Here is a 28,000-nt window from a genome sequence, read left to right as displayed (position 1 = left end):
TGAATCTAGAATCCAGATTTGTAATATTAACCAAAGTCATCCTCAAAATTACTCAGCAATGGGCTCTGAGTGGAGCATTGACCTCTTTATTGCAAACACCACTGAAAAACAAATGACTCATCTTGCAAATCTTCCCAAGTCCGTTATGTCCTAATAACTGGAAGCCAGCTTCTGATTTTCTGAGTACAGAGAATGACAACCAGCATCCTCATGGAAAGGAGGTTAGGCTGGCAAGCAAACAAAAAACATTTTCCTAGAAGAAAAGTTGGTGACCAAAAGAAAAGGAGACTAAAAGGAAGGGGAAAGGTTACTCTGAAACTGGACTGGCTAAGTCAAAGAGTGTAATAACTACCTGCACAAGTGTACTCCGGGGGGACACAGAACAGTGTCTAGAAGTACATAGAACTCCTGACTAGCTCCTGTGCCCACGTAGGAGCCTAGAGCAGAGACAAGGGGGGCACAAGTCCTCAGTCCCATGGCACAGCCAGTTCATACCCAGGTATCACAATGCTCCTTCCTTGCCTTGGACACCCAAAACCACAGCATGCCACCTCCAAGCACCACCAAGCTGCAGACAGCACCTGAGCACCAAGCCCAGATGTTTGCATGAGTGAATGCTAAACTTCAGGTGTTTAAAGCCATATTCAAGATCGAACTTCCCAGTATGATTTCCAGTAACACTAAATATCTACACTCTCATTTCAAGTCAACAGCAGTTTTGACTGTTACGCACATCTGATAATTTAGGTGTTTAATTTTAGGCCCCCAGTGGTAATTTTAGATACTAATTTGACATATTTTGTCCTGACTGTTCTGCACCTTAATCAGCTTCACAAATAGGCACTTCTCACCCCAGCCTTATTCCTTACTCCTTACTCTGCTCAAGCAGACATGAGCTTTGTGTTCCTTCACTCTTTTTGCAACACCAAAACCTACAAGAGAGAAGGCCCACAGGTGCTTGGCTTCCCATGCCATCCTCAGTCCTCCCCCACTGCTCAGCTCCCATGTCAGTAAGCCGTTGCCAACACAACACCCACATGGAGATAAGCATCTCCTGAAGCATACAGGAAGGTCCCCACATTTGACCAACACTACCAGGACTTGTTGTTCTATCTTAGTTGCCCTTGACAGAGGAACAGATCTAAATCATCTTGTCCACTGCTGTGGCATCAGCAAAATTGGCAGCATCCCACATGTCATGGCAGTTACTTGTAAGAAAATAAGGCAGTTAGTTGTAAGTAAGTAAGGCAGGTGTAAGGCCTGCTTTACAGTGAGGGCAAATGCTTTCAGCTCCAACTGGCTTCACAAGATGCAACGAGTGGTCTCCTCTAACAGCTGGTCAACCTCAGCTGTGTTCTTTCTAAGGAGGTGCTGAAACCTGCAGAGGGTACAAGAAATATGCCTGCTCCATCCCCCTGTCCTCAAAGACCTGTTCTGTGCCATGCAGAAAGCAACTGCTTGAAGTGAGATGTAGACTATCGGAGTCGAGAGGTGCTAATAAAACCCATATATCACCCTCCCACCAAGCACACAACTTGTTGAGCATGACAGACATGATTTATGCCACCAGAGCCCACAGGAAAGTGGGTGAACCTGCTAGTCCTTCACTCACAGCAACCTCCGCGCTCCTCTGGAGCAGCTTCAGGAGAACCCATTTGCCTCGGTAGGAGCTAGTAAGTGAACATTTAAAAGAGTTAATAGAATATGAAATGGAGAGAAAAACAGGCAGTTGGAGTCAGTGAAGAGAGGTTGTGAAATACTCAGAACAACATCCAGTCATTGCCACAGACGCATGCTAGTGATGCTTTTAGCAGGGGATTTCAGGACAGCTCATCTACATTTCAGACATGCACTGGTATTCCTAACAGACAGATAGCATAACACAAGGATAAATGAACACTGGCTTCATTTTTAAAGGATTCTTTGCTTAATTTAAAAGACAGGAATCTTGCTGAAGCTAATATAGGCTTCCTGGATGAAATTCCAAAACCAACTGATCTTCCTGCATTTTCTAAGTTATTTTGCCACTGCAGCTGGAATACAACCATGTGAAGATGTACACACCCAGCTGGTTCCCTATCTCATTTTAATTTCTGTGAGCCTTTATTTGGGATTAGCACCACCCAAGTAGCAGAGACCACACACATACTTCTTCCCTCTTCCCCTCCAGTACAGAACAGAACTTATCCCCCAGGAATCCAGTTCAAGTCAGTCTAGGGCCAGGACTTAGCACAGATTTTCCACCCTGCACAGCTTCAGTCCGTAAAGCCCTTTTCTGAGCCAAACAACCAGTGTATGACCCCAGGCTTTCCTCACCTGGGCAGATGTACTGTTGAGCTTCTCCAGGCCATTCTCCAGCCTCTCCATTTTTGCTGTTAAATCCTTTCTCTTTTTCAGTAGCAAATTCTGATAGAGTTTGATCTGCTCGAGGAATGATTTGGGGGTGGTGTAGTTGTACCGCCGCTCGTTGCTCAGGTACAGTCGGGACATCTCGTTGACACTTGTGTGGACATAGGCCATGAATTTGCTTATTGACTCTTTCACTGGAGCCTGGAAGTGAGATGAGAAGGCAAAGAGAAAACATTTCAAGCAGAACAAGCATATATCACACAGACCTGTGCCATATATAAAGGAATTTATTAACGTTTTATTCTGCTGCAGCAAAATCCAGGACGGAACATCCGAGTTGATCCCTTTTCATTTTGTTATCTCTAAAATAACTTCATCTGCTCGTGCACTTTATACCTCTTTTTATATCTTTTTTATCTCATACTTCATCTTATTCCAAGCAATTTTTCTAGCATTCAACTCCATCAAAATTACAGCCTTTTAAGTAGAAATTTGAGCTTTTCTTCTGTACAAATGGGAAAGTGCACACACATAAAAAGAAATACTGTAGATTTTATTCTTCCCAAACCCTGTCCTGAAAAACCAAACAAACAGAACCGCCTCTCCCTTAGCCCAGCAGCAGGTTCTCACCAACGAGAACTTGACATCTTTTTGCCCTTGAGAATTACAGGCACAGATACGCATGCGGAGAGAAAGGTGTTTGTTCCCCCGAGTAATCAGAAGCGCTGGGTTATTTTCTGCACCGATTTGTAAGCGGCCTTTCTGGCCAGCAAGGCAATCATTTCACTGACGATACCATCGGTGCATAAACACTTATGACCACAGCCCTGCTTCTGCGGGGGCCCGCGCTGCTCTGGGAGGTCTGGACGAGGCGCTCACCTCCACGCTGTCCGTGTCTCGCAGGAAGCGGAGGCTGACGGACTCGAGGGCCTCCTGTGGCCACTCCTGGAACCAATCGATCGCCGAGCAGCTCACGATGGCGGGGAACCTCCTGCTGCGGACCCGCAGCTTGTTGCCAACGGGCGAAAAACACAACGCAACCTGAGGGGCCCCAAGGAGAGACAGGTTGAGAGGCAGGGCCACAAGCTGAGGCCCAGCTCAGCCCCAAGGACCCAAGAGCCGAGGCCCGGCTCAGGCGTGCAGCTCAACCTGGGCTCCTCCACTTGTTCCCAAAGGCAAATCTCATGCCATCACCTCAGGTTTCAGTAACCTCAACCCCTGAGCTTTTGCACTTTATGCCAATGAGCCTGGCCTAGAAAAGGCATAATCTGGCAGTAAACATGTTTTCTACTCTGCAATTAACACAAACAGTGGCATTAAGCATTGCTGTGGTCAAAGGCAGCAACCTGGCACAATGTCACAGCCACAGCCAGTTTAATATAACCACTGTTTGCTGCCATCACAGTGACATGAAGCCCGACAGAGAACAGGCATCCAGATCCAAACAGGCATCCAGATTCAAGGAACTGAAGTGAATGGATCTGAATTCCCCTGGCAGGACCATGGTTTTGAGGCAGGCCTGCCTGGATCATTTCCCCCAAAGCCAGCTCTGAAAAGGGCTGATGTGGCTCAAACTCAAAGTCTGCTTTCAGCAGATTTACTTTTTTTTTCTCTTTTTCTTTAAGATAGGCAAAACTCAAACCAAAGTGGAATGAAAACAAAAGCAGCAGTTGGGAACTTGTTCTCCCTACTCACTGCATTTTCAGACAGAAGGCTGGTTGTTTTTCAAGCTCTTTTTTTTTTTTTTTTCAACCCAGGAGCTTCAAGAAGTTTCTGTATTTCAGCAGAAATGCTATGGATCTCCAGGAAATGTCTCTTTACATTACTCTGGGGCCTGGCCAAGGGGCTGTTCCCTCCTCTTTCAGCCCCACTTCTCCATCCTCTCAGACTGCAGCATCCTTCTTTCTTCCACCTTCGCCTCCCTAAAGGTCAGGGCCTCGTTCTCTTACTCTGTTGGTCCCAGGAGAGCATAATCTCTCCCTCTTCCAGAGAGAACTTCCTCACCCGGGGTGTGAAGTCAAAACAAGGAAACTTACCTTTCCTCTTTGCTGCCTCACCACCATTTTCAACAGCTAAATAAGTCACAAGGACCAAAATCTGCCAGAACCATCTATCACAGGCCTTTTCCTCTAAGCCTGGTGTTGCTGGATTTACAAGCCCTGCTAAATAGGCACAAATAAGGACACGGGCAGGTCTACACTGCACAGCGAAGTAGCAGCATCTGAGCAAAGGCCAGTGTGGGAAGCAGCATAACCCACTCAGTGAATCAGCTCTCTCCAGTCAGTCAGCCCAGGCTGATACCTGCACAGCCCTGTGAGTGCCATGGGGTAGGCTGCCATTGGCTTGGTTGTCTCTGTGTCACCACCTCCACCAAGAGCCAAGACCAAGTTTTTAGATGCTGTGAAAGCCAGCCTGTAACACAGTTGCTTCCACTTCAGGGCATGCAGCTGGACTCAGAGCTCCTGCTCCTCTAAGATGGTCTCTGCGTTTAGGGGACAACCATGTGGAAAACCTTCCTACACTTTCAAGCATAAGTCTTGGGCATCTCTGTGCTACTCTTTCAGGACCAGGCTAGCTTCAGGGCACTACTCATGTACCAAAGCCCTCTTCTGCATCTGCATTACTCAAGACCCTGAGGCAGAGGGTTTGCTGGTGCTCAGGGTCCACTGGTCCAAGCCCCACTCCTGGCTGCTCCCTGAGTTCCAGTAAGGCCTGGGCAGTGATGGCTCCATCAACTTTCTGCACAGAGCACAATGATGTCACAAAATGCTGGAGACAAAAAGGAGCATTTCCCATCCATTTGCTTTAACACAGCATTAAGGAGAAGGGCAGACAAGGAAAAGCAATCAGCCTCCATGAAATCACATTCTCAGTGCCCTTTTAGCTTCCCTGAACAGTCAACAGGAATATACAGAGGGAGGGGCACTAGGCAGAAGACAACCAGTGATGATGACGTACATAACAACCTTAGAGCCTGTCAGAAATTCTCCTCCACACTGGCAGAGGGGCTGGATTCCTTGTCCTTGGGCATATATACTGTGGCACGATCCCCAGATTTTCTCCTAAAATTAAACTTTCTGCTTGTTCCTGATCCTAAACATATGCCCATCTACATCAAAAAGGGAACAGGGCACCCCACCTCAGTGACATGTCCCTCCAACACAAACCAGGCACTAAGAAGAAGGATTGGTCTTCACTAAGCAAAGGTCAGGTCTTTACTCTCTGCCCACCCAGCCTCTTCAATTTGGGATCCCAGCACTGTGCAGTTCTGTAGATGGGCAAATACCTCCTGGAAAAGTCCAACTCCTTCTTGCAATGTACTTTTTCTACATGCTCAACATACCTACAAGTCCAAAAACTGTTCTGGGATATTAGGGAGTATTCATAGGGGAAGTATTTCCCCTCTCCAGAACTGGGAATATGGGCTGCAATTGAATAAATTTTGTAATTAACTCATGTCCCACTCAGTTCCCAGCGCTCTGGTTTTAAGATAATGTTTTTTAAATTCTTCTGGTTACAGATTGTCAACAACATGAAGGCAGATCCCCTGTGCAACTCTTCCAAGCAGTAAGACTTAGTCCTGATGCACCCCAGCTAAACCCCTGGTGCACTGCTTTGAAAATGGAAAGGCTGGTCCTGCTCAGCTCTTGAAAGTGACAACATACAACTCCCATAGTGCTGTCTAACGCCCAAAAAGTGATGACTACAGACAGCGATTTTTATGCTTCGGTACTTGCTGAGAGAATCATGGTTCACATCATGAACAGGCAAAAAAAGCCTCTCAGGCTGCAGGCTGATGTCCCTACAATGTAGCCCAAAGGATTTCCAGAGCACTCAGAACTGCACTGACGTAGATGGGGAGGCCCCAAGCTCCCACAGCCACTGTCTCACCTTCAGCTGTCGTCGAACACGCTCTATGAAGAACTTCCAGCAAGTCTCTCTGGAGTCCACCAGGCCCTGGCCTTTGACTTCACTCCTCATGCTGTTGATGATGTTTTCAACTTCATCATCCGGGAAGAGATCAGGGATTTCACCTAAGAGAAAAGGGTACATTCTGGTTTGCTGGGCTGCATTTTGTTGCAGCCTTAGAACAAAGTGAAGCAGCTGCCTCCCTTCCCAGAGAACAGTCATCGCATCAGGCGCCCACGAGCCCCAGCAGCAGGAAGGTGGCACAGAAGGTCGCTCTGCTGAAACATAAACATTTGTGAGAGCCAACTCTCTTATACAAGCCCACGGTTAGCAAACATGCAATAGAGTCAAAGTACAGAAAGCCCATTTTTTTTCTAATTAACAGTGCTGATTTGATTACAAATAACAACAAAAATAATCAAATCCCTATTATGAGTTACGCAATAATGAACAAATGAGTTTGATACTTGTACAATTTCTGCAGAAGTTCAGTGTCAAATACAGAACTTTCAAATAAGCCCCAGGCCTCTAAAACCTTCTGAAAGATAAAGTTTTTTTTAAACTTTTGGAAGTTCACAGTTATGCAACTGATTGCCCAAAATGTACCCAACCAAACCTCTTTTTTACTGGTTACTGTTTGCCACTTTTCACTTCCTTTCTGGCATCTGATTTGATTGTAATCATCATTATTGACTGAGATACCATCAATATGAGCACTAATCCGCTACGAGAATATAAATCAGTAGATTCCAGATTATAATATATGTTATAATACATATTTTCTTCTAGTTTCTTAGGTGAAGAAGTAAGAAAATGCAATCGTGTAGATAACAGTGAGCTGTCAGAGCAGTCAGCACAACCCTGGTAGCTCCAACCCACGTCACAGAGAGGCAGGGTCCCTGCACAGTCACCTCCTCAGTGTAGCTCCAATTCTGTGCTGCAGCTGTAAGCCTAGAAAAATAATCTATTTTGTTCTATTTTCCCACAATGCAACCACAGGAAAACCACAACACTTTTCAAAGGAGCCATAAAATGACCTTAACAGCTCAACTCAAGTCTACTCCTTGCTTCAAGACATTGCAGAGCTTCATCTTGAGTCAAGGAGATGCTTGTGTCATCTGCAGCAGTAAATGAGACAGTAGCAACTACTTGTCGCCCTCCACAGCATCCTTACACCTGGTTATGAATTAATCACAAGCAGGACTTGTTTGCTGCTCCAACCATCTGGCCAATTTATAGTCACATATGTCATCTCTGGAGTTACTCACAAACTATCAGTCCCCTGTGCTGTCAACTCTGCACCCTCACCATCCATGGAGGTCACCTGAACCAGCTGGTACATTCCTATTCTGGCTCATAAACAAGGGAACAAATGGCACGCAGTTATAGCAGTGATTTACCAGGGAGTCTGGGGAATAATCCCCCCGTGTTAACTTGCACCACCATGGTGACACCTGTGTGTGCTCCAAAGTGCACCATAGTTGCAGTGCACCCTGCAAGGGGAGTACTCACATGGACACATTCATGTCACATTCTGCAAGGAAATCAGGCATTTGCATGGAGACTGCATGGAGACAATTCTGCAAATTGCTGCAAGCAGCAAATGAAAAATGTAAATGCATCTAGAAAAATGAAGAGGAAAATGACTGGAATGGAATAAGCAGCCATGTGACACCCACAGATGGGGTCATCTGTGGCTTTAACATCATCCACCGACCCACAGAAGCTTCAGTCAAATGTTCTACCCAGAAGCAATCTTATCAGACACTTAGAAAGTGGATGTGTGGCATGCATAGGTCAAATTACTCCTCTTTTGATATATTCCTTTGACTCTGTCCTCAGCTGCAATATCACAATAGACAACACAACATCCACAGGCAGCATACCATAAAAGAACAGCAAAAACAAGGTAGGAGACATCAGAGAGAAAAGATCTACCAGATGGAGTGCATCCTCAATAATGACACCTGAGTGCTGTACTTATTTCAGATTTTGGCCAACATATCTTCTAATTCACTGCATATGCTGCCCTTCAGCACATTCCAGAGCTACAGATACTACCACGAGCAAATTTACAGTGAAAAAAGGAGAGAGGAGAAGTAAAAGCAAGATGAGACATACCTGATGCTAAGAAGTCATTTACCAGCACCAAGAACTGCTCGTCAGCCACCTGCATGTCGGTCATCAGGAACACAGTGCCTATGTTCTTCACACCAGCCTTCAGGTACAGGTTTGCCAGGTCTGCCTGGAGGTTGAAAAGCAAGTGGACTTAGGGGTTGTCCTTCTGCAAGACATGGGCTAGGTGCCATCCTTCAATCCCTGCCGCTCTACGCAACATACAAGACATACAGGAGTGCCCAAAACAGCACACCAGCCACCACTCCAGAAACTTTGGGAAATTCAGCAAGCAACTACACTTCTTCTAAAAGAATAATCTGTTCCATTAATCACCGGATATTTGGATTAGATCAGTTGTAACAGCAGGGTGGGCCAAGAGCAGACAGGGTGATCTGTCACCATCTTGCTTTTCCACAGATGAGAAAAAAACAAACAAACAAAGAAACCTTCACCCTTCATAAATTCTTTGAAAATGAATACAGAGTGAAGGGAACATCAAATTACCTTCCACCTCTGCAGACAGAGAAGCATTGAGGTGCTTTGAAAACACATTTATTAATGTTGGATCAAGCTACATTTCTAGCTGGGAGTGCAGGCTTCCTAAATAAGTAGGCAGGGTGGAGCTACAAAATCCCATGAGTGAGGCTGAAAACACAGAAGGGAGATGGAAATATGTGGGACAGCTTGGTGTGACATAAAGAAAACAACTTGTTCACAACCACAGCTCATCCAAGGAAGATGGTGGCACTACAGACAACAGTCCTGCAACTGCTGTGGTACAAATATTGGCATTCCAACTGCTGCAGTCCCTATTGAAGTCTCAGAACTAATGACATTTCAAAAACATACTGACCAGGAACAAAGAGCTGGAGACAAGCAGAGGACCAGCCCAGCCACAGCTCTGATCTGATGATGCAGAAAAAGCCAGACCTGATCAGTTCCTTTTTGCAGAGCTTGAAAAACTGTTAAGTAACTGGGAAAGCCTGCGTTAGGATGGGAAGACACCAGCTGTGTTCCATGCTTTGCCAATGGCACTCACTACCCTGAGACCTCCTGTCCTGTCTGTGATGGGGAAGGAACCCAGGATCCACCCGCTATCACATCTACCAGGCAGAACAGACTGCAGTTATTGTGGCTGTGATTTTTACAACGTTTTTAAAGAGTTATTTTGTCAGAAGCTAATGGACTTCTAAAACTTCTCAGTGATGTTTTTCAGTGTTGACTTATAACTCCTCAGCTCATTAGCCTGTATGTATCTTCTGTAGTGATCCACCCACCTCTTGCTCGGCCTCTCCCCTATCTAAAAGGCCAGATGAAGAATTGGCTATGATCTAGGAGCTCTGCTTCTCCTCTCTCCTGCTCCCTTTCCACTTCCAAATCACTCCATAACAGACATCTCACTGATCAGCTAATTACTATGTCTTGTTTAGGTCATAATTACTAATCAGAACTTTTCTACTCCTTTACATTTTCTACTCATTGAGATGTGGATGGGTTCACTAACACTGCCAATACAAAACCTTGGGCTGAAGTGCTGTCAGTTCTGGCCAGCTCACAGAATGGCTAGGGACAGCAAATCAGCCTGCATCTCTGCATAGACCCACTTCAACAAGATACTTGGTGACGAATTTCTCCTCTCTGCAGTCCAACATCACGGTGGAAGCTTTTCCACTTTCACATTCGCATTGCTCGGTACTCAGCAAAGCCAAGTTTCCGGGCCAAGTTCTGCTTTTTACCTCCTTTCCCCAACCTCAGCCTTAAAAGTCACCTACCTTCAGGTCAGGGATCCCGTAGCCTTTCCTCAAAGTGATCTGGAAGACCTCCAGAGAGCTGATGAAGGCTGCCAGCCTGGTCAGGCTCTGCTTGCCGCTGCCGCCCACGCCGACCAAGAGCGCATTTCCTCTGGGGGACTCCAGGATACGGTTGATGCGGCAACTAAATTGAAGCATACAAAATCTCTCTTTAATAAGAGTATTTTTCTTTTTCTCTGCCCACTGCTTTTCTATACATATTTTATTCACTAAGAAATTGTATTCTGAACGAGATGAAAAATGTCACTCTCAGAGACGTGTCAGCAATCCCAATCTCCACTGAGACCTATATAAAGGACACGGCTGATGAAAAGAAGTTTGGTGGCAATTTGGACTGCGTCCAGTTCTTATTCTAGCTGACAAGTCCTAATGGACAGAAATCAGTAAAAAAGATGAAAGTCTGGCCGTCTTTGTGGGGAGCACGAGAGAAAAAGCACCTTACATGGATGTGCAAAGACTGGGAGCAAAATCCAAGGATCTGATGCAGTTCTCCATAGGTTCATCTTCACAAAGCATTTGGAGCCCATGTCCAGATGAGGCATCCTGCTATGCCATTAAACCTATTTGTATATGTCTGCCATGGCATAAATCCTATCCAGAGAACACAGCCTGTGTTTTGTACTTAACCAAACACCACTACTTAAGAGCGAGATTTCCTCATTCTTAAGAATGAACTCATATTTTTTCCCTGGTCTGCTCACTTGTCCTGAGAGTCCCATGGTTAACTCTGCAGCTTTCTGATGTGTCCTCCTTAAGCAAAAGATGACATCCCCACTTGTTGAAACTCTGACTAAGGAGAGTTTCAGGATCCTACCTGTGAAAACCTCACTGTCCTGTGTCTTAAACACAACTTCCCTCTTCACATCACCGCCTTTATTTAGCTCACTTAAACTGAGTATTTTCCTATACTAATCTGCATTAACTTTTGTAAACAGGGCTGTTAGAAATACCATAGTGCTTTATCACACCCAGAAAAGCAATCCAGTCTGTGCAGAGAGCTTCAGCACTCCCAGTTTCAGCTCTCCAAGCAATGTGCACTCCAGGGCTGTGTGCTTTGTGAATGTGCGCGATGAGCCATGGGTTGGGATGTGACAGACAGCTAACTCCCACTTCCTTACATAAATTCAGCCCATAAACTTTTCTTTCTTATTTTTTTTTTCCCCCTGAAATGAAATTTTCCAGCCAATTCAAGTTGAAATTTGTAACATTTGGGATGAATTGAATATTGTGTTTCTGCAATGTGTGATTTCCAAAAGAAAGGAATAAATTTCACCCAGTCTCAACAAAAATCCTGCTGAGTACTCAAGCCTTGCTTCCCTGTTTATCCAAAATATTTACTGGAAGGATAACATTAAGTTTTATTACAAATCACAATTTAGTGTACAGGAAGGACAAAATTAACACTACTGTCAACCTCCTGGAGGCAGAAACACCCACGGACATCCAGGTGAATATGGCTCATTAATACAAAGGAGTAAAAGCCCACACTATGGGGAAAATCTGCCAGAGCACAGTGCCTGAACACTGCAGTGCAAAAGTAAGGAGACATTCCGCTCTCAGAACAGAAACAGTTAAGTGACAAGTTAAAAAGCTTTAGCACCAAATATATATATGGTGCCACTATTATATCTATAAAATTGCCATGAGATTGACTTCATTAGGTTGCCTTGTCCAGAGAGAATTGAAATCATACGCACTGGTGTGCTGCTGGCGAGTGGCAGCCTCCTGCTCAGACACACAGACCTGCAGCTCTGGAGATAATGCTTTTAGAAAGAAAACAAAAACCACTTAAAATGTCGATTCACACTAGAGATCCCCTCTTCTCAAGCAGCCAAGAGCCAGAGCTGCATTTCTGCACAGAGAAATGAGGCTCTGTCTCTGCTGGGATCCCCCAAGAAGCATTCAGGTGATTCTTGAAAACCAAAAGTACATCTCACTATTTGCACCAAGACATCAAAGTGGATTCATAACCACAAACTGAAGACTTGCTATTCTCATAGAATTCCACATATACGGTTTCCACCTGGACCTCCAGGTGCCTAAATGCAAGTGGGATTTTCAAAAAAACTCAAAGCAGTTCAAATACCTGAAAACATTTAAACTGGTAGGCTGAACATACATAACATCACTCTATGTGCATTTGAAAATTACAGGAAGAAACTGCAAATATGGCTCTAAATCAGCTGGGAAAGCACTTGGGGAAATCCCAAAGCTGGCTCTGAAGTAAAGGCCCACAGAAATAATAAAGTGTTTGAATACTGTCTCATCCATTAAATGGCCACACAATACGCAGAACACTGAGGGCCGAAGATATCACACAGGTAACCAGAATCTTAAACAACCACCAGCATGCAACACCCCCATCTCTCAGCCCCACGTATCCTCATGGTTTCCACATCAGCTGAAGAAGAAATGTAGTATTTGTGCAAGATACGTCACATGGGGCTTCTGCACACCTCCTGCTCCACCAGCTGCAAGTAAAGATATCTACAACTCTACAGAAGCAATCTGTGCAGATAAGTGCTAGAAGGAAACTATAAAACCAGGAAATCCCCTTACACATGGCACATGGCATCCTCAAATAGCACCAGGTTCATGGCAGGATTGACTTCATTGTAGTTTTCCAAGGCTTCCACGAGGATCTGGTTCAACTCCTCCCAGGTTGGAACAGGCCTATAACTAGGTTCGCCAATGCCTTTAGCAAAATGGCAATAAACATTCATTTGCTTGGTCTGCTCTAAGGTCTCCTCAATGTCCTGTCAGAGAAACACATACATATACACGTGTATATAACAAATACTGAAATAAAAATACAGCTCTGTGTCATCTTTCCAAGCACAGTTAACTAGTAATGCCTTCTAATGCCCATGTAGTTGCACCTGCGTGTTGGAAAAGGTTAAAGAGGGCAAGAGAGAAAAAGAAGGAAAGAATAAAAGCCCTGATACTAATATCCTTCACTCTCACAACTTTCTGGAACTCATGAAAACTCAACTCATTGCCATAGGAGAATGTGGCCATAAGAAAAGCTCTGCAGCCACGGCCATAACATATAGAAACGTTTAGGTTGGAAGAGACCTTCAAGATCATCATGAACAATCATCAACCTGGCTTAAAGGAGGCTTTGGCCAATGAAAAAAGCAGCTTTGGACCCCACTATATGCTTTAGAGTAGAAAAGGAGGGGTTATGCTCTGAAAGGGCTTTTGACTTTCCAGCTCAGGAGCCAGATCCTGAAGTGGTGCTTTGATCTATCAAAATGGGCATTTCATCCTCAAAAGAGATTTCAGGCTTTGAATATCAGTCTTCAGTCCCTGTGATGTGGCTTTAGCCACTAGAAAGTAGGCTCTGGGCACTGAAATGAGGCTTTGGGCCCTCATAGTGGTGGTGGCTGGTAGACGGGAGAGAGTTTGGCTGTCAAAGCAGATTTGGGGCTCTAAAATTCAGACCCTGGCCCCTAGAACAAGGCTTTGTCCCATCAGAGAACATGGACATCAAAGAGGAGGCTTTGTGCCCTAAAATTAATGCTCTGGGCCCTAAACTAAGACTCCAGGACTGAAAAATTAGGCTGTAGGTGATAAAACAGTAGTTCTGGATCCCAAGTACAGGCTCTAGGCCTGGAAACTCAGGGTTTGGTGCTTAATGATGAGGCTATGGTCTATAAAATCAAGCCCCTGGCTCCTGTTCATACGTTTTCTAACCTCCAAGAGATAGGATAGAGCTTTATGAGATTGTGACTTAAAAAGGAAGAGTTGTTCCTTAAAATGAGGCTCTGTACACTACAGTGAGGGTCTGGACCCTAAGAATGACTCTCTGAACCTGAAACCAAGGCTCTAGGCCCTGAAAAAGGGGCTTGGAACCTGAAATTGAAAGAGTGGCCACATGCCTTATTCACATCATTGCTTTTCAGCAGTGTGTACATTTGTGATCAGCTGCTCTCAAGGATGAAGCACAGGAAGAGCCAAATTTCATTAAAAAATGTCTGATGTGCACCTTGAGAACTGCAACCATTTCCATAGAACCAGACTGGTGCATTAGTTCCACAAAAAACAAGGTCAAATATCCCACTGGTTTTATGGTTTTGTTGCTCTCTCTCTCTTTTTTTTTTTTTTTTATTTTAATAGATACGTATTAAACATTTTGTTACTTACATACATTAACTCTATTGCATATTTCATAAGCGTCCACAGACAATTCCTCTTCACTCAGTGTGGCCCAGGCAAGACAACAAGTTGGACACCCATGTGCTAAGGACTTGTGCCTGCATCCCCCTTTGCTTCCACTTAGAGCCCCTGCTGGATGACCCTTCTCCCCTTGTGCATGTGAGACTCAAAGCACTTAAATACATCAATTACGTCAATTCACAAATCTCCTCTTCCCAAGAACTTTGTGGGGTGAATCACAACATTGGCAGCCCAGAACATGAATGACAGATGTTGCTCCTGGGCTCCTGCCAGGACCATTGCCCTCCAGGCAAGCAAGAGGTGGGCAGACTGAGTCAAACTCTGTTCTCTCAAGGAATTCGACTTTTCTTGTGAGTGTACACTTTACTATCAGGGTCGTGAACCTCAACACTTACGTCATAGAACTTCTTCACCATCTCCAGCTGGATTTTATCAAAGGTGCCATAATCCTTTTCTTCAACCATCTTATCCCGGTACACCCGGTTTGACTCATGCAGGTAGAGCTTCACCAGGTCTTGCGGTTGCTTCAGACATTCAGGGGTAGAAAACAGAAGGCCCTGTGGGGAGCAAAGACAGTCAGGAAACCCCAGAAAACCCTTCAAACCACTCAGGGACCAACCTTACTGATAGCATCCAGGCTACCAAACTACGACAGGGCTGTAAATGTGGATTTGGTATAGCAACCTGCATCTGAACCTCTGAATAAGCCCCTACTCAACAGCCCCTGCAGAATGTGCCCTTTGTTACCCTACATTTCCTAAAGCAGTTTATATTCATTATATTTATTTTGAGAATCCAGGCAGCATCTCCAGTGCGGCCTGGTTGTGCTTGTGGTCCTGATCTCAGCATCAGAGAGCATGGAGAGCCAGGTGTCAGCCCAGATGGGTCCCCAACACCCCCATGGAATACTGTGGGTGCTTCCTCAATAGGAAGAAGTAGTTTGGAAATGTTAGTTGTGATGATTTTTTAAAAATCAATTAATTTTAATTAGGCGTGTTCTGCCTACAGGAAATATGAGTTGCTGTCTGCTTATCACAGTATGTTTACCATGAACTCTATTAAAATGCATAAAAGAACTATATTTCAAAGAGGTGTCTCCTATAACTAAGCCTATTAACAGCACACGAGGCTTTCAATAGCATGAATTAAACAGACAGCTTTTATTCCTAACATCTAATTATTTATACATAAAATAGAAAATGCATTAAAAGCAATGTAAAGTGTTCCCTCTCAGCTCAGTGGCCCGTGGCTCAAATCATTTGGGTTTCCTATTTGTCATTACAGCTGCCAAATCGTTATTTTTTTTATTTCAGAAACAAAATGAGTGAGAGAACAGCTGACAACTTGAGAAGAGAAAAGGCAAAAGGTGCAACCCATCAAGCTGTAAACTGATTTAAAAAATATATATATCACCCAGACTCTCAAAAGACACCTCAGCCACAAAGGATGCTGTTGTCTTGACGCAAGCACACGTCGAGGCTGCATAAGAGGGGAGAATATTCACACTTTGCTGCTCTTTAATGAATTTATTAACTTAATATCCAAACTTCTCCCCTATCCGCAATTGCAGAGCAGTCCCTCACTGCTCCCCTGGGCAGTGCTGCCATTCCCAGCTGGCACATTCAGCTGCCGCCCCAGGGGATGCTGTGAGCCCCCATTGTGCAGGCCATAGGGCTGGCACATGAAGATATATGGCACATGGAGATGTATGGCCATGGGTTGCTGTGGCTGCGGTGGATATGGTGCCAACAAAAGAAGGGTGATCTCGTTCTCTTTGCCATGACAATGCAAGCTTTACCTATCCGGCCGCTGAGCTGTATGCCAGCCAAACCTTCCAGCTCCTGATCCTCAAGAGAAAGGACAGAACGTGGCTAGGAAGCTCCCTCTGGCACACAGAGGCTTCTCCAGGCAACAACACCAAGTATCACAGCCCTCAAGATAAAGGCAGAACAGTGCAACAGGCCTCTGCTCAGACCCCTGCCCACCAGGATTCCCACCCTGCAGTGGAGTGCTGACACAGGAAGAGCCCCCAGCCGAGAGCCATTCCACAAACATCACCTTACCAAAACGCCACAAGTCTGCCACGAAAGACCATTGTCATGCAATACGCCTTCCTTCATCTCTAAGGTCAGGTGCCATAGGGATCATTTGGAATCACAAATAAACGGATTGCCCATTTTCTAGATAGAGATGCAGAGCTCTGGCACTGCCCTGCATCACATAGCTGAAGGATTTTGGTCCTGGAGCAGCACTTTGCAGAAGACATTCAGAGTCAAATGGTCTGATGGTGCACTGGAGAGCAACATTCAGTTTTTTCTTTCTCTTTGCACCCTGACTTGCTCCCAGAGATATGCATGGAGGAGATGTATGCTCTGTCTTTACGTGGATATGTATTGCACATAGGCAAAAGAGAAGCAGAAGAGGCTTCTGCATATACAGGACACCCCTGGGAAAGTCAAAGCTTTTGTTTACATGTTAGTTTCCAGGACAAAACAAAAACCGCATGTAGAGGGTAACAGAATGTTTCATTAAAAAAAAAAAAAAAAACATTCTTGCAAAACCCCCAAGATTACAACTGTCCAAAAATCAGGATCCAAAGAAGTGTAACCTGAATTCTGGACACTGGGCTTGCCAAGTTGTTCGTTCTTTCCCCTTCCCCAGCTTTGCACCCTGCAGCGCTCCCTGCCAGCAGGCTGAGCTGCTGCTGCTGCTGCTGTGGGCATCCAAGAGAGGGGTGTGAATCACAACAGGGGGGCTGTGGCACAGCTTCTGTGTGCTGGGCTGGAGCTGGGAGGCAGGGAAAGTGCAGAGGTGAGCGTGAGGAGAGAGCTGACAAGCTCCCATGGATTAGGAGGTGACAAAGCACAAAGGTCTCCCAAGTATATAAATAAATCACTTTTTCCCCTTTGCAATCTGAACAGTATTTAAAGTAGTAACAACTTGTGCAGCACAGTGACCCCTTGGAGCCATCCTGCTCACCTTCCTCCTGCCAAAACTCTTGGAGCACAATCATGTAACAACAGTGACATGAAAACAGTGACAAACGTGGCATTACCACAAGCAGGATGTGAGCCACCAATCCAGAGTCCTGTTTAAGGTATTGCACCAATTTCTAAGCATGCTACGTGGACAGGACTGATGAGAGCCCAAGCCCCCTGTTCACACTCTACTGTGTGATGCTGCATTTGCTGGGGCAGCCTGGAAGCACCCACCAGCATTGAGATCTCTCCTAGGAAAAGAAATCACAGAACCACAGCATGGCTTGGGTTGGAAGGGAGCTTAAAGACCACCCAGTTCCAATGCCTTGCTGTGGGCAGGGCTGCCACCCACCAGATCAGAAATGGCAGAAACAGCAAGACAGAAGGGAAGGAGGCTCTAAAACCAGACTGGCTCACAGCACACTAAGAGACAAAAGAGCATCTGAGATGGGTTGGCAAAGCAAACCTTCAGAGTTGCAAACATGGGCCCAGGTGATCGGATCCTCACCAAACCCACGGCCATGCCAGCTGTGCCAGACCAGGGAACACGAAGGTGCCACTTCCATCACTCCCCTACACCCAGCAGAGGGAAATCTGCTGGAGCCCACATGAAGGAGCAGCTGAGCCGGGAACCACCGCTATCATCGCGTCGGCAGGCAGAGGGACGCCGTCTCTTCTCAGCTGCCGTGATCTTAATGTGACACGCGGCTTGAAAATCATGTTAGAAACGGGAATAAAAAGCAAAATACAACCCTGCTGAGTCTATGGTTATTTTACGGAGATGACAGATAAAATTTAGAGCATAATACCATGGTAACCCTTTCAGAAGGGAAAGAAAGACAGCAACAGGGCTTCCTCTGGTGTAAACCAGCAGGGAATTCATTTTTAAAAAGCATAATCCACCACTCCATCACTGCAGAGTCCTGTCTTCTTTAATCAAGGGTAAATTGCCCCGAGCGTACCAATCAATTTAACTCTGCAGTGCACGGTGGGACCCAGAGGCGTGGAAAGGTGCTACAGAAGTGCAAGGGAAAGTAGTGTCAAACTTTAACCACAGATGGACCTGCCAGAGGGGGAAAGGAACAGATAATGATGATGAACCCAGATTAACTCAGATTATAAAGGATTGAAAACCGATCTCACCCCTTCAGCAGTAACATCAGCAACAGCAAGTGACACAGTTTGAGGTCAAGGAGCCAGGGCTGCCGTTCCTGCAGATCTCACCTGATCCCCCTCCAGCCTCTACTTGCCCATCATCCTGTACAGCCACTGCCAGCCTCTCCTCACCCTGAGCACCAGTAGCTAGATGTGATAGTAAATGTAAGATGTTTATTACAGCTAGGCTTTACGGTGCTTGATGAGCCTTCTGTAACTGTACAAAATGAGTGCATGTGCCCAGGGGATCATAGATCTCAAAGCTCCACGTATTTCTTCTCAACACCAGAGAGGGGCATCCCTCAGCCCAGACCCTACTGGCTTTGCAGGTCATCAGTGACCTGAAAGTGAGATTACAGGAGAAATCATGCTTGGTGCTGGCTTCCTTCTCCCCTCAGCCCCCTCTCCTCCCCCACAGCCCCAGTGCAGTCCCCAGCTCCCTGGAGACCCGTGTTCCCTTCTGGCTGGGCATACATGCAAACCTCCCCAGTGCCATACCGGGAAGACCGGCTGACTTCTGCACAAGGGCGCCAGCCCAGGTTTCATCCCACAGCCCTTGGGCAGCTGATGCTGGAGAAACAGAAGCATCACTGAGCACAGTGCTGGGGCATTTCAGGTTGTTCTGCTGAATGTCAAGCACAGAGACAAATATAAAGTGAGGACAGTGGATAAAATCCCACCCCATAGGAATACGTGGGATTTCCCACATATTTTTTCACCCAGAGGGTGGTGACACACTGGAACAGGTTGCCCAAGGATGTTGTGGATGCCCCATCCCTGGAGGCATTCAAGGCCAGGCTGGATGTGGCTCTGGGCAGCCTGGTCTGGTGGTTGGCGACCCTGCACATAGCAGGGGGTTGGAATGAGATGATCATTGTGGCCCTTTTCAACCCAGGCCATTCTAGGATTCCCCTGACTTTCCCAAGTCAACAGAACAAGATGGTTCATTTCAGGGGACTTCAGGGCTGGTTTCAGTTTGAGATTAAGGCATTCAAACTGAGGCACAGGTATCTGCATGTGCCCTGGGTGCCATTCAGGTCTATGGACACCTATTCCATATCCAATGGAGCCTAGGCAGCAACTGAGCTCAAGCAGTTCAAACAAGACATCCACATAGGGTAGGCCAGGCATGCCCAACCCATGGCCCGCATGCTATCTCCACGGCCACTCCTGCCCTGTGCCATTAGGGCAGCCCTTCCCCTCAGCACCAACCAAACCATGCTAAGCCATGAGCCCACCTGGGCTGAGCCCAGGGACAGGGAGATTCATCGATACCACAACAACAGGGTCACATATCACACCGGTTTTGTGTTTTTGTTGCTTTCTTTTGTGTATGTTTTAATTAAAAATATTAAAAATTAAAACAATTTTTGCTACTTTATGTACATTAACTACAGTATATATTTAACAAGGGCTGCTCCAAAAGTAATGCCTACTGTTTCATCCTGTTGGTCCATGACATCAGAAACAGATGTTGGTGGGTTGGTAGGAAAGGTTGAACCTTCCCATCAATACCCCATTCCATGTTGCTGCCATGTGACAGATGGCAGCAGAAGGGCACCCTGACACAATGGCATCAGACATGAAGTACAGATGAAGCAAAGGTGTGCAACTAAATTTCTCCACGTGGAAAAAATGGCACCCACTGACATTCATCGACACTGAATATTTGTAGAGACCAACCAGAGGATGTGAGCACAGTGAGGCAGTGGGTGGTGCATTTCAGCAGTGACACAGGGACAGGGGGCCACCTCCACTGGTGCTTACTGTTACGAGCATGGCATGCAGGCTCTTGTTCACTGCTGGCAAAAATACACAAGTAATGGTGGTATGTGGAATAGTATTCTACGTGAGAATTTGCTCAATCAAACAGTGTTAGCGTGGTCTTTGCGTCTGTTGTCATTTCCATGGAAATAAATAGGAGGCATTACTTTTGGAGTGACTTACGTGTATGTGGCCCGACACAATTCCTCCTCCTTCAGTGAGGTCCAGGCAAACCCAAAGGTTGGACACCCACGGGGCAGGCACGTAAAGCAGAGGAAGACACCCGGGACTGCGGTGGAGTTTCCTGATGTCTTCAGAAGCACCAGATCCCCACAGCTGAGCAGCCACACGAAATCAGCCCTGATCTGGCAGCTTGGGGAGCAGGGCTGCACTCCCCAGCACTGGATTTACCTCATTATCCTCACATCCCTGGATGTGTGTCTCAGTCTGGAGCCAATCCTCACCTTAGATCTGCACAGCATCAGTTTCCTTATCTGCCTGGCCAGACCTTGCTGGTGTTCTGCTATCATTTGGGGTGGGCACCTTCTGGAGTCACCTACAGCTGCCACATGGCCAGCACAGGCCAGGAGGTGATGGGTACAGGGGGAAGGAGTGACACGAAAGCAACAAGTTCCTATACCCATCTGTCAAAAGGTATTACTGCTGACTGTTGCTTTGGGGTAGTCTTCCTTTTTTGTGTAACACTCACATGCATACAAGGTTCAAACTCAATCATTTTTCATTAGCTGCAACAATTAAGGCACGGGCTCCTACAGCTTTCGTAATGAGACAATTAGCAGAGGATTCCTTGTCATGAGAGCTGTCAGGCGGTTTTGACAAAGGGAATCAAGCTGGGTTTGCAAGGCCCTACTTCAATGTTTAGGTATAATATTAATATCTATTATGGTATGATAACGACTGAGCCATTGGACAAATTGCAAACAGATCTGCTGTTAACGACCTGTGCAGAACCAGCAATAACACAGCACAGAGGCAGCAAGCTCCAAAGGTTGCCTCCTCCACTGCTGCAATTTGCATGTGTTTTGTGCCTTGAACAGTTATCATTGGCTGCGTGTATAATTACAGCATAGCTGGTATAACAACAATCCCTGAGCACCTTTTATATATGCAGCTATTACATTACATATCCAGCTAACACATTCAGTGTTTGATTGTTTGTCTGGGATTAAAAGGCATTACAGACTGACCTACAAGCATTACGTCTGCTGATTCCCTCCTTTCCCAAAGGCTAAGGGAACTCAATCAGCCCTGCTTTTCTTCTTTGTTGGAGGTGGTTTTTTTTTGTTCTGCTTTGTTTTCAGATGGTGTCACCTCAGGGGTTGTGACCAAACAGAACCCGTGAGGAGACAGCAAGGTGGATGGAGAACTGGCTGGACCAGCAGGCTCCAAGGTCACTGTTATCAGGTCTACCTGGAGGGCAAGCAGCAGCAGTGATCCCCAGGGTGGGGACTGGGGGAGCAGAGAGGAACTGCACCACGACAGGCAGGAGAAAAGCTAAAGGCAGTTCAATTCACGTGCAGGGAAAGACAGAGAAATGTCTTTCCCCATTCAGGCTGGGGAAAAGCCCAAGGGGAGCCCTACTGCTGTCTGTGACCAGCTAATGGGCAAGACAGGACTGAGCATTATTTCCTTTGGAAGTACATAGTGAAAGGATGAGAAGCACAAACACTTTACAACAGAGTGAGTTTAACAGTACAACGATGGCCATGGAAGCTGTGGGATCTTCAGTGCTGGGAATTCTGAAGTTGGCTCTGCTTGAGTCAGACAAGAGACCTCCAAAGGTCATTTCAGGGCTAAACTACAAGTCGATGAAGATGTAATGAATGTAACACAGGGAAATGCATTCCCAGAGTTCAGAGCTCCTTTCACCCCCAAAGTTCAGTTTAAAAAAAAACAAAACTTTTTCGGCAGAGCTCAACTTGGATATAAGGAAAAAGTCTTCTACAGTGAAGGTGGGGAGGCCCTGCCACAGGCTGCCCAGAGACATAGGGGGTGCCCCATCCCTGGAGACCTTCAGGGCTCTGAGCACCTCACCGAGCTGTGTGTGTCCCTGCTCACTGCAGGGGAGTTGGATTAGGTGACCTTTAAATCCACTCTGAGGATTCTATGGCTCTATGATTTAAAGTAAAAAAAATAAATCAGAAACAAATACCAAATAAAGGACATACAGTAAAAAAAACCTGAACCACAGCCTAAATAAACACGACAAGACCAAGAAGCCAGGTTGCCCCCCTCCGGCATCTCTGTGATAAACTGAAAGCCACCTGAGCTCCTATCACTGTCCCTGTCCCAGAGGCTTACAACTGAGACGTGGTGAGATGTTTTCTGATATCCCAAAGCCTTGACATGCTTCAAACAGACCACAGTTAAAACTAAAATACTCATCTGCTGCTTCTCTCTCTGCTTCTCAAAGCACGGATTAGAAGCCAGAATTCAGTACGGCCCACACTAAAGGCAAAGGCTGGTGATGTGCAGCTGAGCACTAATGACAGGTCTGATTCCTCCTGGGTGTGACCAAGTTACTAATTTGTTCAAATTCCTGTTCTTAGATTTCCCACTGCTCGCCATTACTGCAGGAGGCATCCAAGCCTTTATTACCTTCTTGTAAAACAAACAAACAAGAACAGCTCGCAGGTTAGGGTGACTCAAACCTCATCATCTCAAACTTCATTATCAGGCTGGCAGCTTCTCCTTGGTAGGGAACTGGTTCTGGCAGTGATTCAGTCAGTAACTGAGAGCTGACTTGGAATCAAGCTATTTATCAGTGCTTTTGATGTCATCTGTCACATGTGGGCTGGGTACCTGACCATGGAGAAACTACAAGGATGTGCCAATGTAGGCTGTCACACTAAGACTCAAAAAGACAAGCCAGCACCATTGCACCCACTGACAGTCACTTCAGTGTGACTGTTCACAAGTACTGACGTCAGGAACCCAACAATCCCTTCAGCTGGCCTATTTTACAGCCACACAGCCCAAACCTGCACCCCCTCCCACAGACATGGCTGGAGAGCAAACCAGCTTCAGACTGGTGTTCCTCACAGCCCTGGGTGATGGCCCTGGAATGCATCTAAAACCAAACACGGACTACAGAATGGACTGAGGTTCTCCTCTTTGCCCAGGGAGGGCATCTGCTGAGACGTCACAGGTGGGGAAAACGCATCTGCAGCCTCAAGCTGGGCTCCAAGTGCCACAAAATGACAGCTGCACTTACTTGGAAGATATTGGAGAAGTCTCTCAGGTTGAAAATGTAGTGGAACTTGATAGCCGTCGGCAGGAAAGCAGCAGCTACCCTCTGGTGCAGGCCCAGGGCCAGGGAGATCAGCTGCTGAGCTGACTTCTGCACAGCTCCTGAGAAATTCCTGTTTGCCAGGTGCTGCATTAAGATGGTGCTGTAGATCCTGGACAAGGCGTCCTGCCCAGGGCTGGAAAGGGCGAAGACGCAGAAGTGACGCTGAGGAAGAGAAAGGAGGAAGTGCAAAGGTCAGGGGGCTGTGCAACCACCCCTGTGGCACAAGGCCCTGGGGGACTCTTGTCCATGTAGAATAAGGACATCTTCCATTTTCCAACTCCAACTTCCCAGCAGAGGAAAGTTGGCAAGTGACTTCTTTCAGCTGTCTAAACGAGATTTTCAGCTGCATTTCTCCATATATTAGAAGTTCAGCCTACCTGACGGTCTCACCAACTGACAGAGTATTGCCCCTCCCCATGCACTGTGTTTCAATGCTTCAGATTCAGCAGAGGTAAGCTAAACTTGTGTTGCAGCCCCAAAAATCTAACACTAAGAGTGGTTCTATTTGGCAGCCCATTTGGCTTCACTCTCTCGCTCAGAGCCTGCTTCCCCAAATCCTGACTTCTGTGGCTTCATCTGCTCTTCCAGCAGCCTCTGGCCTCTTCCCAGCACTCAGACTGCAGTAACACTTGGCTCTCCCATCCCACTGAACCTTCCCTCCCAAAACAGGATGGCTACACCCATGCCATCTTTGGAAGGTGTCATTCCCCAGAAGACTGATGTGGGACCCATCCCTCAATGGAGGTGCTCATTTCCAGCCATGGAACACTTCATTCTAACACATAACAGCTAAAATGAGCCATGGCTTTGGCTGACTCTGGTCATGAGACTTCTCCAAGAAGCTGTGATGCAGCTGGGAGGGGCAGAGCTGATGACTGTTGGCCCAGGTCAAGCCTCCCAGCTCCAATAAAATCAATCCCTGAGGTTTAACATCTCTTCTACAATCTACATTTGTAGTATGTAACAAGACGCTCTGGTGTGCAGCAACCAGCCCAGGGCAGGGGCTGGAACTGGGTGGACTGTAAGGTCCCTTCCAACCCAAGCCATGCTGTGACTCTATGTGTGACTCTATTCTATCACCAGCACTTGGTCATGTCTTTTTTTTTTTTTTTTTAGTACTTCTTTTCCTTTTTTTTAATGAGAGTACAGTGCCAGCTCCATCAGGGAATTTTAGAAACCAAAAGGCTTTAATAAGCTATGCTCCAGAGGTCAACAGCAGCTAAATGAAGGCAAAATCTGTTCGTCTGAATCCAAAGCTGTTCCAGAAGTAGGTGTTAAGCCGGCCAGCAACTTGTGACTGTTTCCTTTGATGGAGCAGAAAAATGCAAGGAAAAACAGACAAGGGAAGGAGTCTGCAGCCTTACCACTATGAATTTCGGTCACCCAACTGATTCATACCATTTCTACTGATAAAACAACAGCAGCATCCCTGACTGGTTCTCCTCTGCCCTCATGCTCCAACAACGCCCTGTGAGATGAACTCAGCAGCAGGCCTGCCCTGCTCCAGGCTCTACCTGCAGGCGTGGGTTGATGGTGAAGCTCCCCGCTGTTGGGTTCATGCACGACACATACTGCACGTTTGTGATCTCCTTCAGTGACAGCTTGGTCCTGTCATACCTGCAGGCAAAACAGGCAGCAGGGTGAGCATGACGTCTGGGTTGGCTTCAGGGCTGCACTGGAGGCCCATGCCCGATGTTCCCTATATGCAGAGCTGAGAACATCCTTATCTCTCGCAGCACTGCCAGCTACAACATATAACTGCACTCATCTCCTTCCCAAGCACTGTCACTGCTTTTTCTTCAAATTACCTCTGCCTAGAAAATGTTTGTTTTCTGCTGTCTGAGTGCAAACATCAGGTGCTTGCAGCGGGGGCTCAGCAGGGATGCTGCACTCCCACAGGGGGTGGATCCACCACCTCCCGCTGCTCTCAGCACTGCAGGGCATCAATGCTGAGCATTCTGCCTCAAGACCACAGCCACACACCACGCCAAGAGCAGAGCCAAGCACGTCTCAGCCAGGCTGGGAGCGAGCAAGCTGGTGTGCTGGGGAAGGGCAAACCCCTGAGCGTGCCCCAGAATCCTCCAGCCCAGAAAGATGCAATGGCAAACACGGGCCCGGAAGAGAGAACTGCACTGCAGCATCCTCCAAAAAGCCATCCCAAAATCTGGGCCTGAACAAAAAGGTCTGAGCAGTGCAGCCCAGTCAGCCTCCTACCAATGCCCATAGTCCAGGTGCTGCCTGATGAGCGTATGGGGCTGCACCGTCCCATATGCATCCACTGCTGGCATGTTCATGTCATCGATGAAGTAGATGAGCTTCTTGGTGCCTGGAGGGCCATAATTTCTGCCAGCCTTTTTCTCTAGAGGCTTCTCAAGCACACCTGTACAGAGGAAGAGATGCAAATTTAAACCACCAGATGGTCATGGCTGAAAAATAAAACAGGCTCCCCTCCCCCCAGCTCCACGCCACATGCAGCTCCACGCCAAGGAGCTGGGTGATGCACAGGGCAGGCATCCTTTACTTCTACTAACAGGAACCACATCGGTTCCCTGCTCCCCTCCCACAATACCCAAACCTCCCCACAATTTAACAACACTCATATCCAATGTCAGCTGCCAGATTAGCCCTCAGATTTCAGTTGGGTCACGCATGAGCAAGGGAAAGGACACAAAGGAGAGTTTCTTGTTTCAGAGCTTTGGAAAATATTACTCGATTTCAGCAGAAGGCTGAGGTTACATATTGTACACTGTAAAGCACAGTGAATATTTACAACACCAGGCCAGTATTTAATAAAAGCCATTTCACCTTTCTGCACATAATGTCTCGTAGCTATTGGTTCCTTTGATTCTGAGCTACCTTTACTGGCTCAGCAAGCGGAAAACCAAACAGAAGCAGCTGTCTTCTGTTGGGTGTGATGGATTCTCTCCCATGGACTGACTCGGAGCACACTCCTTTCTTAGGGGCTCACTGCCACCAGTCCCAAGAGCAGAATTAGTCCCATTTACAAAGCCTGGGTTGTCAGCACATCTGTAGCAGCACAGCAAGCAGTGATTCTTTGTAATTAGGCAAGCCCTGCAAATTCAAACGGGACTGCAAACTTTAATAAAACTCTCCTTGTTTAATATGTACATTTAATCCAATCATTACCATGTGCAGAAGTTATTAAGGGAGATTTATGTTCTGTTTTTTTCAAGCTATGAATTATGTATGCTTTATGGCACCATTTGTTCTGGTTTTTTTTGCACTGCTCCAATGCATTTCCGACAGCTTTTCTTCCCCACCCCTCAAAATTCAGCCCATTTCTGGTTGCAGACAGTGGCTGCACAAAGGAATGAACTGAGCAGAGAAAGATGATGAATCTTGTGGAACATCTCCCCCCCTTCAATAAAACCATAGGATTTGAGATTTCTGGTAGCAAGTTAAATTAAGTGTTTCAAATAAGCATTTAATTTAAATTTAATTAGCCCTTAATGAACATATAAAATCAGCCCTTTTTGAGGTTACACAAGTATTCAGGAGATTCATCACACTGAAACGCAATTACTGAGGATCAAGCGACACGTCTGTGAAAGATGCATTTTAATTGGAAGCCACATCCCACAGTAACAGTACGGGTCCATATCTCTACCTCTGTGATGCTGCAAACTTGAGCTGGAACCGGAAAGAAACAATCCCTGCAGATGGGACATTGCAAGCATCACTCATGTATGCTGCCTGCTGGGGTGGGACAGGCACCTTGTGTAAGAAATTGCTGGCTTCAAGGTTTGGGTCTTTTTATTTTTTCAAAGGAAACTAAAAAAAAAAAAAAAACAAGAGAACTGCTTTGTATCCATGTTTTACAAATCTAAGAGGTGCCTGCTGGGGGAAAAAGCAGCCAACTGACAAACTGCACCAAAAGGGACAAATTAGCTCTAAAAAATGAGCAGCGGGGAAGCCTGCCGAGCAGCATCAATCATGCTTCCCAGCACAAGGCTTGCAGCCATGTCTTCATCCCCGAGCAAGATGTTCCCCTCTGCAGAGGAGGAATGTCCCCATCTCAGACCACAGCTGATGGCTGCAGCAAATAGGGACACTGCCAGGGGTGCACAAACGGCAGCACTGCTCACAGTAGCTCAGCCCATCCAATGGCTCCAGGACATCCCAGAGAGAGCCCAGAAAGGAAAAACGGGACCAGGCAGGGGGAGAGGGAGCCCTCTGCCATCACCATGCCCCTGACAAGGCCTCGGTGATGCTTCAGGGATGGTGCTCTCATACAGGGCCAGGGGAGCAAAAGGACTTCAGGCCACGTGGGCCACAACAGCAAAGGCTGTAGAGGAGTGATTTAAAGGAACTGCTTTGCTTCATGGTGACCCTCAAGTGCTCTTAATTCAAAGCAAGTTGGGTTGTTCCATTCTGGGTTAATAAAAACACACAAAAATAACTTT

General features: G+C 46.5%; 1 protein-coding gene across 1 annotated transcript in view; it reads right to left on the bottom strand.

Moving 5' to 3' along the window:
- The window catches only part of DNAH9 (dynein axonemal heavy chain 9), a 179,819-nt gene that overhangs the window by 90,709 nt on the left and 61,110 nt on the right, over window positions 1-28,000 (bottom strand). Inside the window, exons 39-48 of the mRNA XM_415585.8 lie at window positions 25,791-25,956; window positions 25,091-25,193; window positions 23,499-23,738; window positions 14,762-14,923; window positions 12,747-12,943; window positions 10,149-10,311; window positions 8,380-8,503; window positions 6,241-6,383; window positions 3,229-3,390; window positions 2,317-2,550 (exon numbers count right to left, since the gene is read on the bottom strand). Coding sequence (XP_415585.6) covers window positions 2,317-2,550; window positions 3,229-3,390; window positions 6,241-6,383; window positions 8,380-8,503; window positions 10,149-10,311; window positions 12,747-12,943; window positions 14,762-14,923; window positions 23,499-23,738; window positions 25,091-25,193; window positions 25,791-25,956 — 1,694 coding nt within the window. The remainder of the gene's footprint in view (window positions 1-2,316; window positions 2,551-3,228; window positions 3,391-6,240; window positions 6,384-8,379; window positions 8,504-10,148; window positions 10,312-12,746; window positions 12,944-14,761; window positions 14,924-23,498; window positions 23,739-25,090; window positions 25,194-25,790; window positions 25,957-28,000) is intronic.

The sequence above is a fragment of the Gallus gallus genome, chromosome 18 (assembly GCF_016699485.2).
Source record: "Gallus gallus isolate bGalGal1 chromosome 18, bGalGal1.mat.broiler.GRCg7b, whole genome shotgun sequence".
Lineage (NCBI taxonomy): Eukaryota > Metazoa > Chordata > Aves > Galliformes > Phasianidae > Gallus > Gallus gallus.
The sequence above is the reverse complement of the archived record's forward strand: the minus strand, read 5'-3'. Positions and strand labels throughout refer to the sequence as shown.